At 36.3% G+C, this 17057-nt stretch overlaps 1 protein-coding gene across 6 annotated transcripts in view; it reads left to right on the top strand.

Moving 5' to 3' along the window:
* The window catches only part of GSTCD (glutathione S-transferase C-terminal domain containing), a 45473-nt gene extending 29692 nt beyond the window's left edge, over window positions 1-15781 (top strand). For all 6 annotated transcript variants that reach the window (XM_038135077.1, XM_038135075.1, XM_038135072.1 and 3 more), the window contains 7 exons: window positions 4003-4118; window positions 4339-4383; window positions 4771-4899; window positions 7362-7495; window positions 9257-9287; window positions 13164-13233; window positions 15104-15781. In XM_038135077.1, coding sequence (XP_037991005.1) covers window positions 4003-4118; window positions 4339-4383; window positions 4771-4899; window positions 7362-7495; window positions 9257-9287; window positions 13164-13233; window positions 15104-15240 — 662 coding nt within the window. In that variant the 3' untranslated portion in view covers window positions 15241-15781. The remainder of the gene's footprint in view (window positions 1-4002; window positions 4119-4338; window positions 4384-4770; window positions 4900-7361; window positions 7496-9256; window positions 9288-13163; window positions 13234-15103) is intronic.
* The last annotated feature ends 1276 nt before the right edge of the window (window positions 15782-17057 follow it).

The following is a 17057-nucleotide window of genomic DNA, read 5'->3' as shown; positions in this document are numbered from 1 at the left end:
TTGGGTACACCTTGGGAATAAAGTTTTGGTAAAGCAACAAGATCAATAGAATGAAAAAGGAAAAAAAATAAGGTTTGCTGTAGTTTTCTCTAAATAAAAAAAAGGTCCAGCATAGAGCTTTGGCTGCTAGGATACTTGATACCTCATGGTGCTTCAAAGTGTTTTTTTTTTCTTTCTGATGATTCTTTTCCCTGGCCTTCCAAAATATGAATTAGACTTCTACACTGCTGAAGGTAGGATAACACAGAAATATTATCTCAACACAATGAAAATGCTGATTAAATACCTAATTTAAAATTTCTTGAAGCTGTTCAGAGTTAAATGTCCCATTTACTTTTCAATGAGAGTGAATTTTGGAAATTCATCTATTGTGAGTTAGTTGCATTAGATTTTAAAGAGTTCTGATGGATCAAAAAATGTAAATTTTTTTCTAATTCGATGATGTTTTCTTTATGAATTCCAGCAGATTAGGTATCCCACATTATAAGAAAGACTTTAATGATCAAATTCAACAGGTTTTTTAAAACTGCTCTTTTAGAGGCCAGCCTTTGAATTCTGCATTCAGGTCAGAGCTCAAAGTCTATCCTTAGGCTTAACACACATAGTAAAGTAAAACAGACATTTGTAACTAAGAGGCAGACTTCCAGTGACGGATACTTTTTAGTCCAGTATCACTCAAACAGCCAGACTGAATTCACAACTGTAAGGGAGTTGAACACAAGGAAAACAATTTATACTGAGTCTGACAAGTGGAGAGCCAAGGTCAGTGTCATTCTACATTCTAGATTGCATTGAGGAATTGGTTAGAGACATTTTGTGGTGTTAATTGTTTTATGGCTACTCTGGAGTGAAAGTCTGCTTTATTCCCAAAGCTGAAACCATAAGAATGTAGCTTTTTGTTTTTAAATGGACAGATTTATATCAATGAGGAAGTATTCCAGTCCCAAAACAGGCTCTGGTCCAACTTCTCTCTCAACAGCCATGCTTGCTGGGTCTCCTGCTTTGAGTTATGCCCAAGTGAATGAGCCACAGACACACCATTTGCTGTATTGAATTCAAATAGTGCTCAAAAATATAATAATCTATCATCATTTTTTGCCAAATCAAAGTTGTCTCCCTCCACTATTGCAAAATATAGAGGAGAATTGAGACACATTTGCCTTCTGCATGCCTCTTGGCCTTTTAATGTAGAGTGTATTTCAGACTGTGATTCCACTGGGTCTTTGCCAGGGCATCCTTGGAGATGATGCTGAGGCTGGCTGGCCCATCTCCTGATACTTCACCTCTCTCCTCTGGTCATGCAACAAGTAGGGAACAGGTGTTGCTGAAAGCTAGCAGGTTGCTGCTTGGGAGGAGAGGAAGGGAACTGCTGGAATGTGGTCCCAGGCTGGAGAAGGGGAGGGCAGATCTTGAGCTTTCAGCACTGGCCCACACAGATATGATAACAGCAGCTAAAGTTGAAGAAGAACATTGTTCAAGTAACCAAGGTGACCAATGGACCTCAGCAAAGTTATTGGCTTTGCCAATTGTATTTATTTCAAGATTTGGCAGAGTTCATTGGAAGAAGGTGGTATTATTTTTTAATTGAGAGTATTTCTTTGTAAATAAATGTCAGCTGAGCTGGATTCCTTACATCTTTTTTGAGTTCTGCTTTTTCTAGTGGTTGCATGGGAACCACTGTATTAATGTGACTAATACTCTGTGTAGACACAAAACACCATGACACAAAAGTACAATCCCCACAACAGTGAAGCAAATAACACCCCCTACCTGCCAACAGGTATCAAAAAGAGTTTAGCAGAAGATATTTTGGGTGTTAGGAAATAATTAGAATATCCTGAATTATCTAAGGAACTACCATTAAGAAAAGCATTGGTTTCAGAAAAACTTGTTCAGTTTAGTGCAAAATGATCTCTGTTGTTTTGTACTGAGCCTTTTTGCTGTTCTTAAACCGTATAGCAATGAATACACTTCCCCTGAATTTCCATGAAAAGTAGAATCATGTTGTCACTTAGTTTACCAAGGCTTATGTGAAATGAAAAAGATACTTGTGCTGAAACAATAGAAGTGTGCAACTCTACTGTATGTAATAGGAGAACGCATGTGCTGTGTTATATGTACGTGTTGCTAGCTGTGCGTGCAGATGTACTGTGGTAGGACTTGGAAGTTGGAGAGAGTTAAATTCTTAGAGGTGATATATGGGGTGTGGTTTTTTTAAGGGTACTTTAATGACTTTTCAAGTTTAACTTGAGAAGTATGAAAGAATTATTTGAGGACTAAAGGATTATACGAACTTGAATGCTGACCAAGGTAATACAGAAATAAAGGGGGCTTTGCCTTCTGAAAAGTTGATATTTATTTGTGCCAAAGTGCAAGACCTCTAAATGCCACAGAAACTTTAAAGTTCTGCTTGACATGGGCTGAATTAACAGTAATGTTGGATTTGTGAAACCAAATAAAATATTTTTGTTGTGACTGTTTATTGAAAATTAATTTTTCTGGTACTGCATGGCAATTTATTAGTTGGGTTCTCATGAAGGAAGCAAATAATTTTGTGGGGGCCTTTCAGTGTATTATATAAAAATGACAAGTTCTTCAAGGTTTTGCCTTGTGGGGCTAAATGTCAAACTACTTTTGTTCTTACTGTTCTTGAAGACAGCAATTAGCATTGTTTACTATCACAGAGCTGGTGAAATGCAAAGTGAACTGTAATATTTTTAGATGCAGAAGTTTTGGTTGAATTTATTTCCTATTTGCTGTAATGAAGGACTAGTTAGCTATGCTAACTAACATTCTCTGCAGGCCACATCACAGCTTGCTGTGTTTCTGTAATTCTGGCTACCACGCTCAAAATACAGAGGTAGAGCAGGCAAAAGTCCTATTGATTTAAGCTTGATTTTATCCATCTTTTAAGGGAGTATTTACTACTTATTGCCTGAACAGTAAAGGAGGATGAACCTTGTTAGTCAGTGACTATGAAGTGTTAATTGCTAGAGTTTTTGAAGACTGTAGGCTAATTCTTAAAAAATTCTTTTTCTTATTAATTTAATACTCAAGAGATCGACTGAGTACTAAGTAGAGGATCTGCTTTTGCTGATGAAAATTGTTATTTTACTTTTTGATTTTTAGGGATCCTAGAATCTATTTGCTAATTTTGCACAGTATGAAAATTTGATGGTGTTTTCAGGAGTAGTTCTTAGTACTAAAGAGTCATTTCAGTACTTTTATCTTATTGTGAAGATGAGCTGCCAATATCTGTGTCAAACTCTGCTTTCTGAACAAGCAAAAGGAGTCTTTAATAGGTCTGTCAGCACTCAGCCCCACTGAGACAAAACACAGCCTTACAAATACATAAGTGCTGACTCAACAAATTCACTGTATCTGAAGCAACTCTGTGTTGGACTTTACCAAGCACATTTTAAAGAAATTAATAGTTTTTCCAGTTCTGGTTGTTACAGGTGTGATGGAAAGCCAGTCTTTGCTATGTAGAAATAGTCACTTTGAGAAGTACCTCCTTGCACGTGCAGTCATTTAAATAAATAGGGCCAGTTAATATCAAAAGTAAAAATTGACAGTATAAAGAGGACAAGTTTTAAAACCAAAATGCTTAAGGATATTGTATATAGGTACAGTAAATGAGGATTTATTTTGGCAACCTTACCATGAATGTGTTTGAACTCTGTCTCTGAGCATGACAGGATTGGAGGAGAATTAGGCCAGATCTTACACGAGTTTGATTGCTTTACATTAAGTTTATATGAGTTTGTTCATAAGGATACGTTAACAGCAACAACTAGAAAGTTAGTTTTGGAGAAGGTTCTACCAAATATTTAATATGTTAAATATGAATTTAGATTGAAATGGATTAAGATGTGCGAGTGTTCCAGTGGTTTTTAATCTCAGCTGTAAATTGCATTTGTGGTGCTTTGCAGTTACCCATGTAAAATTGTCAGTTTTGAGAACTGCTGATCACTACTTAGGCATTTTCTCTGTCATCCCCAGGAAAGATGTCTCGAGACCGGGCTCTCAGGAAGCAGCAGCAGCTGAATAATTTGGTAGCAGCAGTGACAAAGCTTGCGAAACCTGGAGATTTGATTGTGGATTTTTGCAGTGGAGGGGTAATGTATATTTTTGTTTACGTGGTGCAATGTCTTTCACCTTTTATCTTTGCAGTACTAGGTGGTTGCTGTTACAAAGAAAAGCAGACGTGCAGGTGCTGAAATTTAGCTGCTTTCAAAGGATCTCTCATCGGTATGGGGATGCTCATCACATAATGAATGAACAACAGGGAACACTGAAAAGTGACTCAGATTTTGTTGTTTGTTTCTGTTTTCACAGGGCCATGTTGGAATTGTTCTTGCTTATATGATGCCATCATGTCAGGTAAATTCTCAATAAAAAGGTTTCTGGTAGTCATCTTAAAAAGATGTGTTTGTAGAGAGGACAAATAGAAGTCACAGTTGTCTCAGTGGAGGACTCAGGTTTGAAACATGCAAATTTTTAGCATAATCCCCGAATGTATGTGGTGCTTTCCAGAGAAGACAAAACTTGTAGGAAAATATAAAATATTTTCAAGCTGATTAATATTGGCAAGTATTAAATGCCTTCGATTGTTGCCAGGTTTCCAGCTAATCATTTTGTAGATCTCAGACTGTGCCACAAGTGATTCAGAGGTTTTCTCAACAAACTACAAAGTTTTCTGCTTGCCAATGTTGTACTTTGATTTCTCAGTATTATTTTGCCTTACTTTCTCCTATGTGTGGAATCTAGGTGGTACTCATAGAAAATAAGGAGCTGTCTCTGATCCGTGCTAAAGACAGAAGTGATGAACTGGGTTTAAACAACATTTGGTTCATTCAAGCAAATTTGGACTATTTTAATGGGACTTTTAACATCGGGGTAAGTGATTATAACTTTTCCACTTCAAAACTTCAGGGTCTGATTAATTATTCTTAAAACAACTGCTATACATGAGAGAATAATATTCTCTATGTCCTTACAGACTGTCACAGTAAATGAGATTGATGTCCTATCTAGAAATTTGCAGCCCTAGTGAGGAATAAGGCATAAATAGTATTTTGTAGCTCTGTAAATATTCCTGTCATCTATTTTTTTATGCTGTTAATAGAATATGAACCTCTGTGGCAAGGTGCAAGCTTTCCATGCAAGACTGACTGTTCTTTAAATCATCCATCTAAAAGCCTGTTTTGACTGTAGCTGGGGATAGGTAATGCTGAAGGTTTATGGTACATGAGTAGTGCTGTTTAACTGTTTGGTTGGTTTATTTAAGAAAGGAAAAGAAATTCAGTGCAGGAGAAAGAGGAGAGAATAAATGGTTTCAGCCCTGTCCTTCCAAGTGTAAATTTCCAATTCTCTAGCTTTATTTTCTGTGCTACATTGTCATATAAATCTCAGTGGGTGAACTAGAGAGCTATTTCAAAATACCAGGATCTCATGAATAATACACTGAATTGTGTGTGTGAAATGCTTAATAGTTGTTTTATGAAGTGAGTCTCCAATTCTGTGGTCATTGGAATTCTTCTTTTGATTTCTGGGGGCCCATTTTAAAGGTTAATACCATGTTAACTCTCTGGAGTTTTTATTTAATAATAGAAGTATTATATTCTCTCTTTCAAGTTTTGTGACAAGGAGATATTGAAGTATATGTCAGAAGAGTTCACTTGGAAGTTCTTCTTTTCCAGCCCTTCATTTGCAAATATCTGCATTAGTCTTCACATTTTATTTTGTTTCAGACAGTGAATTCAATATGTAGGGTATACTGAGAAAGCTTTGTCTTTAATTTTATTTGGGATTTTTTTCTTAACTAAATGGGTTTTCAGAAAGCCAAAGAAGAAATCATTTGGTGTAACAGGTCATACAGGGTCAGCAAAGCTACTGGTTTACCTGCTGCTGTTTTAAGGTCTCTTTTTTTGCAAGCAAAACAGAGAGCTTTGTTTTCTACTTGGATAGATGAGGAAGTATCTATAATTGCATTCCGTGATAATCTGATAGCTGTGATATCAAGATTCTGTTTCTGATGTTAAACTAGTTTTATTTTTGTTGTTAAATTCATATGAGCAGAAAATTTCATTGTGCAATTATTTTCTTGTTAATTTTTTAGTGTTCTGCCTGAGACAAGACTATTTGTTTCCATCTGTATGCAATTACAGTTCAGTTGATGATTAATGGTCTCCTCAGCTGAGCTTACAGCAAGCAGACTGGAAACAAAAAAGACTTTGTTTTAATCTATATCTGAGAGCAAAGTTTTTATCTTCCAGTTGCTCTACCTCGAAAAACAGCTTTGAACCCTGAAATCTGAGCTGTGCAGTCTTAAACCTCTTCTCTAAACGTACGGTGAACAAAAAGCAAAGCAAACAATGTAATTTCATAAATCCACACTGCTGCATAAAATCACAAATATACCTCAAAAATGTCCTTAGTTTAAGTATGCACCAGGCCTACTCTTTGAGGTGCTGAGCGCCTGGGAGGAGGCAGATAAGGTAATGCCCCATTTCAGTAGTGCATTTGGCATCCCAGGTATAGACAGGAGAGAGCTGCCTGCATTCCCTTGCAGTATATTGAGTACTGCAGTCATTTGCTTTTCTACAGGAGAGCAGAAAGAATTTGGGTACAACCTGTGTGTTGCCCAAACATGTCAGTGCTCACAGGTAGTTGTGATCAAATGTTATTTTAGTTTTAGTTGAAGAGCCCCTCACTCAGAAGAAATAAAAGATTAAGGAGAGGGGAAAAAAAAAATTAAAGGAGGGCAAGTTGTATTTGATGCCTCCCCCTGCTCCAGTGTGTGTTTCCTATAGGTTTTACTCAGTACTTGAAAATCAAATTATCTAAATTTAAATAAGATTAGCATAATAGCATAATTTTTTCCTGTAGATGTGACCTTCAGGTTTATCTGCTTCTTCTCATGCTGCTTAGTTGAAATCCAGTTTTGACATAGTTCTTTGTATTTCTGAGTCCTTTTTGCTTGACAAAAACTTTTCACAAATCATCACCACATAGCTTTTCTGTTATTAGTGTGCACAACTACTACTTTTCTGGAGATTTGTGTTTAGTTTATTTGATATCACAATGCAATGCACCTGCCTTTTGAGTGCTTTTGGTGAGTGACCCTTCTTCAGTGTTGATTCTTTGTTAATGAAATAAGCCCCAAATTTTTCTCAACACAGATATGAAAGAGAGGAATGAAAAACTGGAGAATTAAGGACCAGGCCTTTGGTGTAACAGCTTTAGTTGCAAAAACTTCCTCATGCATTTAACTAAGTAAACTAAAAAAATGCTGGATTGTATTTAGAATGTTCCAATGATGAATTTTCTTGTTTCCTTGGTTGTTTTTCCTTCTGTAGGTGGCCCTGCACGCCTGCGGGGTGGCCACAGACATGGTGATTGAGCACTGCCTCAGGGCACGGGCAGCCTTTGTCATCTCCCCCTGCTGCTACGGCTTCATTCAAAATACAGTCAAGTTCAAATATCCACGGAGGTAAACTAAAGCTTCAAGATAAGCCCTAAAATAACAACTTAATTGAGGGAATAAAATCCTAGAAGAGTATAGAATTAATCATTTGGGGGTCATTGAGAGTGACCAGGCTAAGCTGATTCACACTTACAATGAAACTGTTTCCTCCTGTTTGTCAACCCATCCTCACAGGCAGATTGGTAATTCCTGGATTTTTTCTTTTTCTGGGTTTATCTATTCATGGTTCAGAAGGCTTTATACAATCAACATAGTAGATATGGTATCCTATATGCAGACCTTCTACCTTAAAATCACAAAGTTAATAGAAAACTCATGAAAATTACTTTAAGGAGGGGAATTGACATTTTAATGTTGGAGGAAGATGTAAGCAGTCAGTTTAAAGAAATGGGTCTGCTTTATACCACAGTTCACTGCTTGTAGAACTCCTTTGATTTATTCCCAAGTAGATAAGCTCTCCTGTGTTTCAGTTCATATTTTTAATACTTTTTCAATGGATTGTGTATGTATTTTGTCTTCAAATCTGCTTTGTGGGAGATACTAATATATTTTATGCTCAGGAATTTTAATGCCTTTGATATAAATAAAATGTAAAAGATAAGCATAAAGTGGCAGAAGATAAGAGGTTAAACAGCCTTCTGAGTCAGAGCTAGGTGGAGGAAAAGGGCTCTGTTTTGGTTGGTTGTTTTTTTTTCTGTTCATAAAACTGAGCTTTGCATTTGGATGTATGAATTAGATTAGACTAGAATTAGATGTATTAAATTAGATTAAATTCTACCAGGAATTACATCAATGTCTTAAGTATATATTTGCTAAAATAAGAAACATGCAGTCTTAAAATGTATCAACAAATCTAAAGAGATATTATGCATTCATGTGACATATTTTTCATACTTTTCTGTAATATCAAGGCATTGTTGCACAGAAGCGTGTAGAAAGTAATTCTTTATAATTTGTCAGTTTGATAACCTTTTCATTTAACTGTTCTTTCTTAGTCAATTTGATACTTCCAACTTTGTGTGTCCCTTTTGTTTTCTCTTGTGACACAGTAAAACAAATAACTCTTCTAATGAAGAGGCAATCAAATTCCAAGCCTTCTAAAATTAACAGGCATATAATTTTTCTCAGTAGATTTGTTTTAAAATTGGCTGGTTAATGTTTAACTTTTCATCAGCTACATTTTTAGACCACAACGACTGGAAATGATCACTTAGAAAATTTTTGTTGCTGTGGATGTTGCAAGAATATTTGTGTTCGCTGAAATTTTCAATCTAACTTCATAAATCCATGAAATACTATCAGCCTGATCTTGAGCTAGATTTTAGGGTTTGCTTTTTCTTTTTTTCCTTTTGTTATACGATCATAAAACATGATAGCCTGGCCATATCCCCATAGTGGCTGTGTTCTGTACTCAATTCCATTGTAAAGACCCTTTAGCTTTGTGACACAAACAAAATATATGTGTGTATTATTAAATATATGTGAAGTGTTTGTGTGACAGTGAGAAAACCACAGTAAGTACATGTGTTAGCATTTATAATGTTTAAAGAGAGAATTGTTATTAATACTAGGAAAAAAACCACCACTAAATACACTTTTCTAGTGAACTGGAACTGTAGTGGGTTTTGGTATTTTTTAAAGCCTTTCTGTATGATAAAGATATTGCTGGTTTTTTAAAATGTGTTCAAGTATATAATGATTGCTTCTATTTTCCACCTTTGCTGTTTTCAGATGTGAATTGAATTGATCTATTTATTTTTTTTTCAGTCATCAGTTCAAAGAAATTTTGTCCTACAAGGTATGTAAAAGGACAGAGGGAAGATGTTTATGTGCAGTTTCCTGCATTTCACTGGATCTTCTTATTAAAAAAAATATAGGTGGTTATCTTCAAATTGTGAGGAGGGGCATGTGTTATATGAAATGTTCATTATTAGTGCAGGTTCCCTTGTGTTTTCTCTCCACCATCCATTTTAAAGGCTTTTTTTCTGCAACAAAATTAAGTAGTTACTCCACTAAAAAAAAACACATTTTTGTCAAAATGTATAAATGAGCCATTCCTAAGGTACTTCAATGTGTATCAGTTAAAAATTACAGGATACCAATTTGTTTAGATGTTAAATACAACTGTTGTAATAAACATTAGATTCCCCCCCCTAATTTATGTCTAAAACATTGGACATTGTAAGTGGGAAGAGTTTAAACAAATCAGCAAGAATTTAATACAGTATTTATATTTTATACAGCTTTTAAAATATTGTTCAAAAATATTTTTAAAATGTTAAGGTGTGTTTTGACCCTGAGCAGCTGGGGTCTGTGGAGATAATCTGAGAGAAACACAGGAGAAATTATCGCTGAAGCATACAGATCTTACAGAGTGAAGGGTAACAGGAGAGTGGAAAAGGACAAGAGCAGACAGGTGGGCAGCAGAAAACTGGTACTGATCTGTTAAGTTTTGTCTTGTGAGTTTAAACTAGTTAGTGATGAGCAACCCGAAATTTGAAGGTTAGAGGCACTTAATGTGGCATGGAAAAAACATGTTTCCTTTTGAGATAAACAAGGTTATGTAGAAATTACTAAACTTACAGCTCAAATCCTAGACAAGACTCTTGGCTTTTACAATATAGAAGTGATTTTTGGAGGTGCAGAATAATTCTTTGTAACAGAAATATGGAAATGAAGGAGGGTGTTTCTAATATCCAAATGCTTTTGGAAACAGTGGGCAGTGCAAAGATAATGTATGTGGCAGGAAAATAGAGATTATCCTTTTTAATCCCTAAATTACAGGGAGTTATAAAAATTCAGAAAATCTCCAGCCATCTTATAAGGGAAGTTCAGTTATCAGGTAATAAATGCCCAAAGATTGAGATGCCAAAAGCCACATGATGGATTTGGAGCCACCATTATTTTTCACCATGATTAATGTTTTATTCAGCATCTCTGTGACATAATCTCAAAGAACTCTGGTTTCAGTTCAGAAAAAAAAAATTTACTAGCATTATTAAACTTGCTGACAATACAGAGAGAGATGGTGTCAATTGTAAAGTCAAGGATGCCTAGATTAGGATAGTGTGTATAATCTCATTGCAACTCAGTGAATTTCTTCTTAATCTGTTAAACCACGGAGATTTAAATCACAGGATTTGTCAATATTGCAGAAGCTACAGAATTTTATTATTTGTATTGCAGAAGGGCACAGGAGTCAAAGATAAGGCTAAAAAAATACTGCTGCTCTTAGTAACGTGAGAGTCTATACAATTGGTCCAGGCTGGTTGGTGCCTCAAATAATCCTAGTTGTAAATAACTTCTGTTATGCAGCTAGCTGTATGTGTTTTTATATTTCATATTAATAAATTCTTATAGGTTATTGGCTAGCAGCCAAAGCTGCCATGTGTTAGCCAGACATTGTCTGTGTCACCCACTCCAGTTCACATTTTAAATTAATTTCTCTTATCTTTCATTTTAGTGAGATCTAAAAAGACATCCAGAAGTTTGACATTTCCAAAACTTTTTTGATGAGAACATTATGCTGTAATTCATTTGTTTATAGTTGCAAGGAATAAGGTTATGCTAGCTGTAGATTTCTACTATGATACATTTTAAGACTCTGTCAAGATACAAGGAGAATTGGAAAGTAGAACTGCATAAATTTACAAATAAAGCTTTGGAAATTTAATAGAAATGGAACAGGTGGGTGTTCTAGTAAACAAGTTGACTGTTTATGCACACTTTGGGAAGTTTCTAATCATTACTTTAGAAATGTAATGATTACATTTCTAGCCAACAGGGAATATAACAATTTAATCATTGTGCCAGGGGGAAACAATGTAGTCATAACAGGCTCTAGTTTATATTTTTGGATCACACTATAGGTATTGGAGTCAGTCCAGATGGTCAGGTTAAGTGACAAGACTTACCTTGGCTCTGGTCTGGTCCAAAGAGCTGGGAACTTGCTGTTGCAAAGAGCCAAATTCTGTCAGGTGCCTGAAGACTGGTGAGGAGTTGTGTGCAACATGGGTCTTCTCCCTCTCCTCTAAATCCCTCTTTTTCTCCCCAAGCTGCCTGTGACTGCTGCTTCTCTCCTAACAGTGGCCACATTGTCCATGGCACCCTTCTTTGTTCTTCAGTGGTCACATCTGGGTTTAACATTTTCACCTCATTTGTACTACAGGAGTAGCCACATTTGACCTGAACTGACTGGGTCTAACATGTTTAAGGCCCTAAATGTGTTATAACATGTTCTTGTTTTAATTCCATATTTTTTATGAAGCTGTGAGCTGGAAACCTTCATGTCAGTGCCCTGTACTAGGGAACAAGTGTCCTTGCGTCATGGTATTATAAATGTATTAAATGAGTAATATTTGTGTATCAAGCGATGATAATATTTTATTTTATAATATATGGGAAAATTTTTTGCGGTCAGGTGTGTGTTTATGAATTGGGTGGAGTGTACCGGAGGAATTGCCATCTTGATTTAATATGAAGGATTTTTTGTGGAGTGAAGGCTTGGGTGTTTATGGCCCTTTAAAAAAAGCTGGAGTAAGTATCCTTACTTCAGAATACTGAAAGAACCTGAAGTATCCTTAGGTGTGGTTGCTCTCTCCACCTGTTACAAGAACCAAATCTTTAAAATCATAGTTTTATATCAGGCAAGAATAAAAAAGAAACCTTTTTGTTGCAAGACACATATCCTTGTTTCAGAGCTGTAGCTCTGGAAGCTTTGCTTAGGAGAGCACTTTGTGTTGTTGCCCATTTCTGTTTTCTCCCCATGACATTGAGGGAGACTTGGGAACGTTGTGTGATTCTAAGATGGTTGTGATTTACTCTGCCCTGTACTGAGAATTGCAGCTGTCCCACAAAGCACAGCTGTCAGCTGTTATCAGAGCCAGTAATTCTACTGCCACACCTGCAAGGCTCTTCCTCTCTCCACCTGGCTAACCTGCCTTCCTTGGCTTGGCTGGTCTTTGAGGGGCCGTTGTGCTGGCACGGGCAGTGGGCATTGAAGGCAAGTGAGGACGGGGCTCTGCTGCTGCCCCCTCCCTCCCCTGCACCATCCCCTGTCTGAGTGGGCAGGGAGGAATTCTTCTGTAGAAGTGTCTGCAGAAAATTTTAATGGAACCAGGGTAGTTTGAAAGTAAATTGCGCTCCTTTTGTTGGAGAAAACTTTCCTATTCACAGGCAGGTTTTTTTTGCCTTCAGGATCTGATTGGATTTGGTGGGGCAGAGGAAGTTTGACCCACCAGCTTATCCTGGGATTCAAAATCACTGCTTGGGAGAAATGTTCAAATCAATGGTTAAAGAATTTTGTCTCAGCTGCTTATTGATGCAGGGAGGTTGCCCTATTATGACTGTGCAAGAAGATGGCTGTGTTGCTCATCAGTTATTGAAGGAAAAGTTACTCTGCAGGATGTCTTTGAAGAATGCTGTCTTGTATACATTGCATCCCATTTAACTGCTGCAAAGAATTAGGAAGTTTAGCAAGAAATAAATACTCATGAGGAGAAATGAGGCAGTGATTACAAACACTTGACCTACACAAGTATTTGCAATAGAAAAATTGAGATTTCCACACAAGTGAATTTTTTTAGAAATACTGTCTTCAATGTGGTAGCATTTCTGATACACTTAAGCATTTAATCAGATTTTTCTTGATGAATTTTTTTTGTCTTTTTTATAGGAGCACATGATCCTTTGCAGATTTGCAGATCAGACAGCTGTTCAGCTTCCACCTGAACGCCGGCTAATTGGTATGAATTTCTGCAGCTGTTGTGCAAACCATTCCAGTAATGGTTTTACCTTTCTGTAACAAGGAAGAAGTAGGACATTTATGAATGGGGCATTAAGTAGATGTCTTCAGATAACAGTTGAAAAATTTTTTTGTCACATTTCACATCTTGCTGTTCTCTTCTTGCTATAGAAATGTTTTTCTTCTTCCAAAATCATCAATATTAAAGTGACAGTTTGCATTTTACTGTCTGGTATTGTTGTTTTGATGGAAGCTGTAAACTAGCTTCCAGGTCAGAAAAGACAGAAGGGGCTAGGAACTCTAAGTCTGCTTAGATATAAGTCTGGTTTTTTTGGCTTAGAAGAAACATTTGCAAAGTATATGAAAGCAGTACTAGCTAATAAGCATAATGTTTTTGAGAAACTTAATTTGAACAATTGAAAATATTTCTTATATTTGCTGCACAAAAAGAAAATAATAGAGATTCTGTATAAAAGCTGACAGTAAATTTGTCAGCTTCTTTTGTTATCATCACAATATTTGAAAAACAATTTTTTAAAAGGTCAGTATTCACTTACTAGTGTTGGACTTTAAATTGTCTCCAACCCAATTACTACCCCTCTCAAATCTCAAGCCACCAACAGAACTGAGGCCAAATGTCATAATAGTGAATTCAAAGCAGTGAAATTATTTTGTAACTAAGGAATCCAGCTGAGAAGGAGAAGATAGTCCTGGCTGTGGACTCACTGTGGACAGAGTAGGTTGGACTGAGCCCTGCATTCAATTGTGATGTGCACCAAGTCTTCTGAAATACAAGGATACCTGCAGGGTGTGTTGGTGCCACCTGCCCAAAACTTCTAAAGGCACCTGACCAAGGTGCATAACAGGGCTGGTAATGATACAGGCACAAAAGCTCATTATGTATTCAGGGAAGAGAGCTAAGCTGTTCCAGAGGGTAGTTTGCAATGCCAGACTCCTGTTCCAGAGTCAAACAGGAAGTGCTCCTGTCTCTTCATCTCAGACCCCAAATACATTTAACTATACAATTTTGCCAGGAACAAGGGAAGAGGCAGGATTGTTGTGTTTGAGACTGAACAGGATTGTGCCCTGTTGACTTGAGACTTGAGACTGTAACTACTAGTGATAAAACATTTCAAAGTAGCATTAAATTTTTCTTTCAATAGAGTTTCAAGCTGCTGAAACTACAATCTGACAAGTCAATTCTGTTTTTCAGAACATAATAATCAATTATAATGAGTAAATAAGTAAAGACAAATGGCCCCATCATTTTGTCATGGATGTATCATAATAAAAAACTTCTAAGCAGAAAAACCCTCTATCCTTCTTGGTTTTTTTTCTGCAGGTAAATATAAATAAGCTTATTTTGCAATACCAATTTAGTATGTTTGTTTATAAATAGTTACAGTAATACGTCTCAAATCAATTACACTGGATCACTTTTTGGTATTTTAGTCTACTGTTCAATTACCAGAGATTTTCAGATTTTAGCTGAAAGTACAGGAAGGAAACAGCTATGGTTATAAAGGGACTAGAAGCCTGGCAGTTCAGAGGGCTAAGAGGTAAACTAGGCATTTTTCTTCTTCTCATTTACATTAAAGCATGAGTTTTTCTGTAAGTTTTGAGAATACTTTTAAATAGTTGTGCCTTTCTTATATATAAAGAGTTAATAATCTCTTCAAGGTCTTTGCTAAATGAGGGTTACAAGTTACAGATGTGATTTGGAACGTAAAACAGATTAAGATATTTTTAAAAGTAGATTTGGAACTTATTTTTTAGATGGCTTAATGATGTGTTTTCCTAACATTATGTGTACGTTTCTGATAATGTTTCTACATTTTGAGTTTCTGTGCTCTTCCTTGCTCTCATTTTAGGAAAGCAGTGTATGGGGCTTGTGGATCTGGATCGGGCATGGGCTGCAGAAGAACATAACTACTCTGTCCAAGTTATATCTATGGAGCCAGAGAGTTGTTCTCCAAAGAACAATATGTTTGTGGGCATCCCTACTTAATGAAACTTGCATTCGATTTGAAGGTGAACATAAATCTTCAGTGCATAATGACATCCAGCAGATAGAGGCAGCGCTGGGAAGCAGACATCCTGCATCTTGAACGCATTGCCTTCGGAAAGGGAAGGAGCCCCCAAAGTCCTAAAAAGCAAACTGCATGCAGAGCATCACAAATCAACTTGTAATGTGTCATTGAGCAACTGTTGGTTCTCATACTGAGAAGTTTCTGGATCTAATGACTGCGCATGGAATTATATCCATCTGTAAAAGTTTAGAAAAAACTGGTTTTGTTGAAGGAAAGGTGATTTCCTTTCCAGTAAAGGAAAGTGTCTTGGCTGCTTGGAAATTGCATTCGTGGTCAAAACAGCATTTGTGCTCATAAGCAGAGCAGTTATCAGCCAGCAGTGCTGATCACCAGAGGAACAGAGAAGACCAAATTTATTGTGTTACTGAAGATGGCTGTGCAACAGGTGGTGGCCTGTCTTTGCTAAAGAATTCCATACTACTGCAGGAAGATTGTTTTTAATAAAAGTTCATCAGAATACTTTGAGCCTCAGTCTGCTTATTAAAAATGTATTATACCTTGCCAATAATAATTTAAAAATAGTTCAGAATTACCTTTAAATATTATGCAAGGATTCTGTAACCCGGCATTTGACATTTGGCTTAAAGAAACCAAACTCCTCATTATCCATTGACCAGAAAGTGGGAGCTAGACATGATGTTAGTGAATGGATCCTTCACTGTTCCATTGGTAACAAAAGTGTGTTGATTCCTATTCATAAGAAACTTCCTGTCCAGAAGAAATATTTAAGAACAGTTCGCGTGTCTGCATGCATCATCGTCACTGATTTTATATTCAGTTTAAAATTTGACAAAAGTTGCAGTGTGGAACCAGTTGAAAAGATAATTGCAGTTACGCTGCTCTAAAATGAAAATAAACAGTCTCCTGTGCTCCATTTTCCCTCTAATTTTAAATCACCTGTTGACATAAACACAATGAAAGGTAGCTCCTAATGAGATTTTTACTGCATGTTTAGGGGTTTTACACATCTGTGATTTCTGCCATGTTTCAGTTTAAATAATCTGAAGTTTGAAAACTGTTAGCTTCCGGACGTGGCTAACTGAATTACAAACAATAGGTATTGGAGCAAAAAAAGAGTCTGAAAGTATTTTATTATTAATGGGAATTAGATATCTAAAAGATCTAAATATTTGGGGTTTTTTTAATGTGAACACATGGAACACTACCCACTTATTTTAAATACACAAGAGTGAGCAAGTAGGAGTGAATTCCTACCTTTAGCTTGAGTTCTTCCATAGATAATGATGAAATAACTTCTGCAGCTATTCGTGGTTACAGGAGGAACTAGAATTTTAAAGAATGTATAGCAAATACAAAATACATGGCGATACCAGTTGTCTACAGAGTTTTCTGCAATACTTGCCCAATGAGAATTCAGTTTTTAAATCAGTGGTATATCAATCTGAACATTAGTCATGTTAAATTGCTTTTCTGGAGTGAGCAAATATCTCTTTATGACCCCCTTGTGCTGAAGGAAGAACTTGTCAAGGTGAGGCAGTTGGAAACTGATGCTGTTTACAGTAAGGGTTTTCACACTTTGCTCCAGGCAATGGGTAGCAATATCACTGTTTTAATTATGGTGCTGTTGAGCATTTGGCATGGTTTGATACTAATGCAATAATACAGAGCTTTCAGTAGAGCAGAATTCTCTACTCTTACATGCTTCACTTTTTTTTTTTTTTTTTTTCAATGTCTGTATCAATAGTCTGTAATAGTTTTTGGATCTACCTGAAAA

The sequence above is a fragment of the Motacilla alba genome, chromosome 4, assembly GCF_015832195.1.
Source record: "Motacilla alba alba isolate MOTALB_02 chromosome 4, Motacilla_alba_V1.0_pri, whole genome shotgun sequence".
NCBI lineage: Eukaryota > Metazoa > Chordata > Aves > Passeriformes > Motacillidae > Motacilla > Motacilla alba.
Note: the sequence above shows the minus strand (reverse complement) of the source record. Positions and strands in the feature narration are given on the sequence as shown.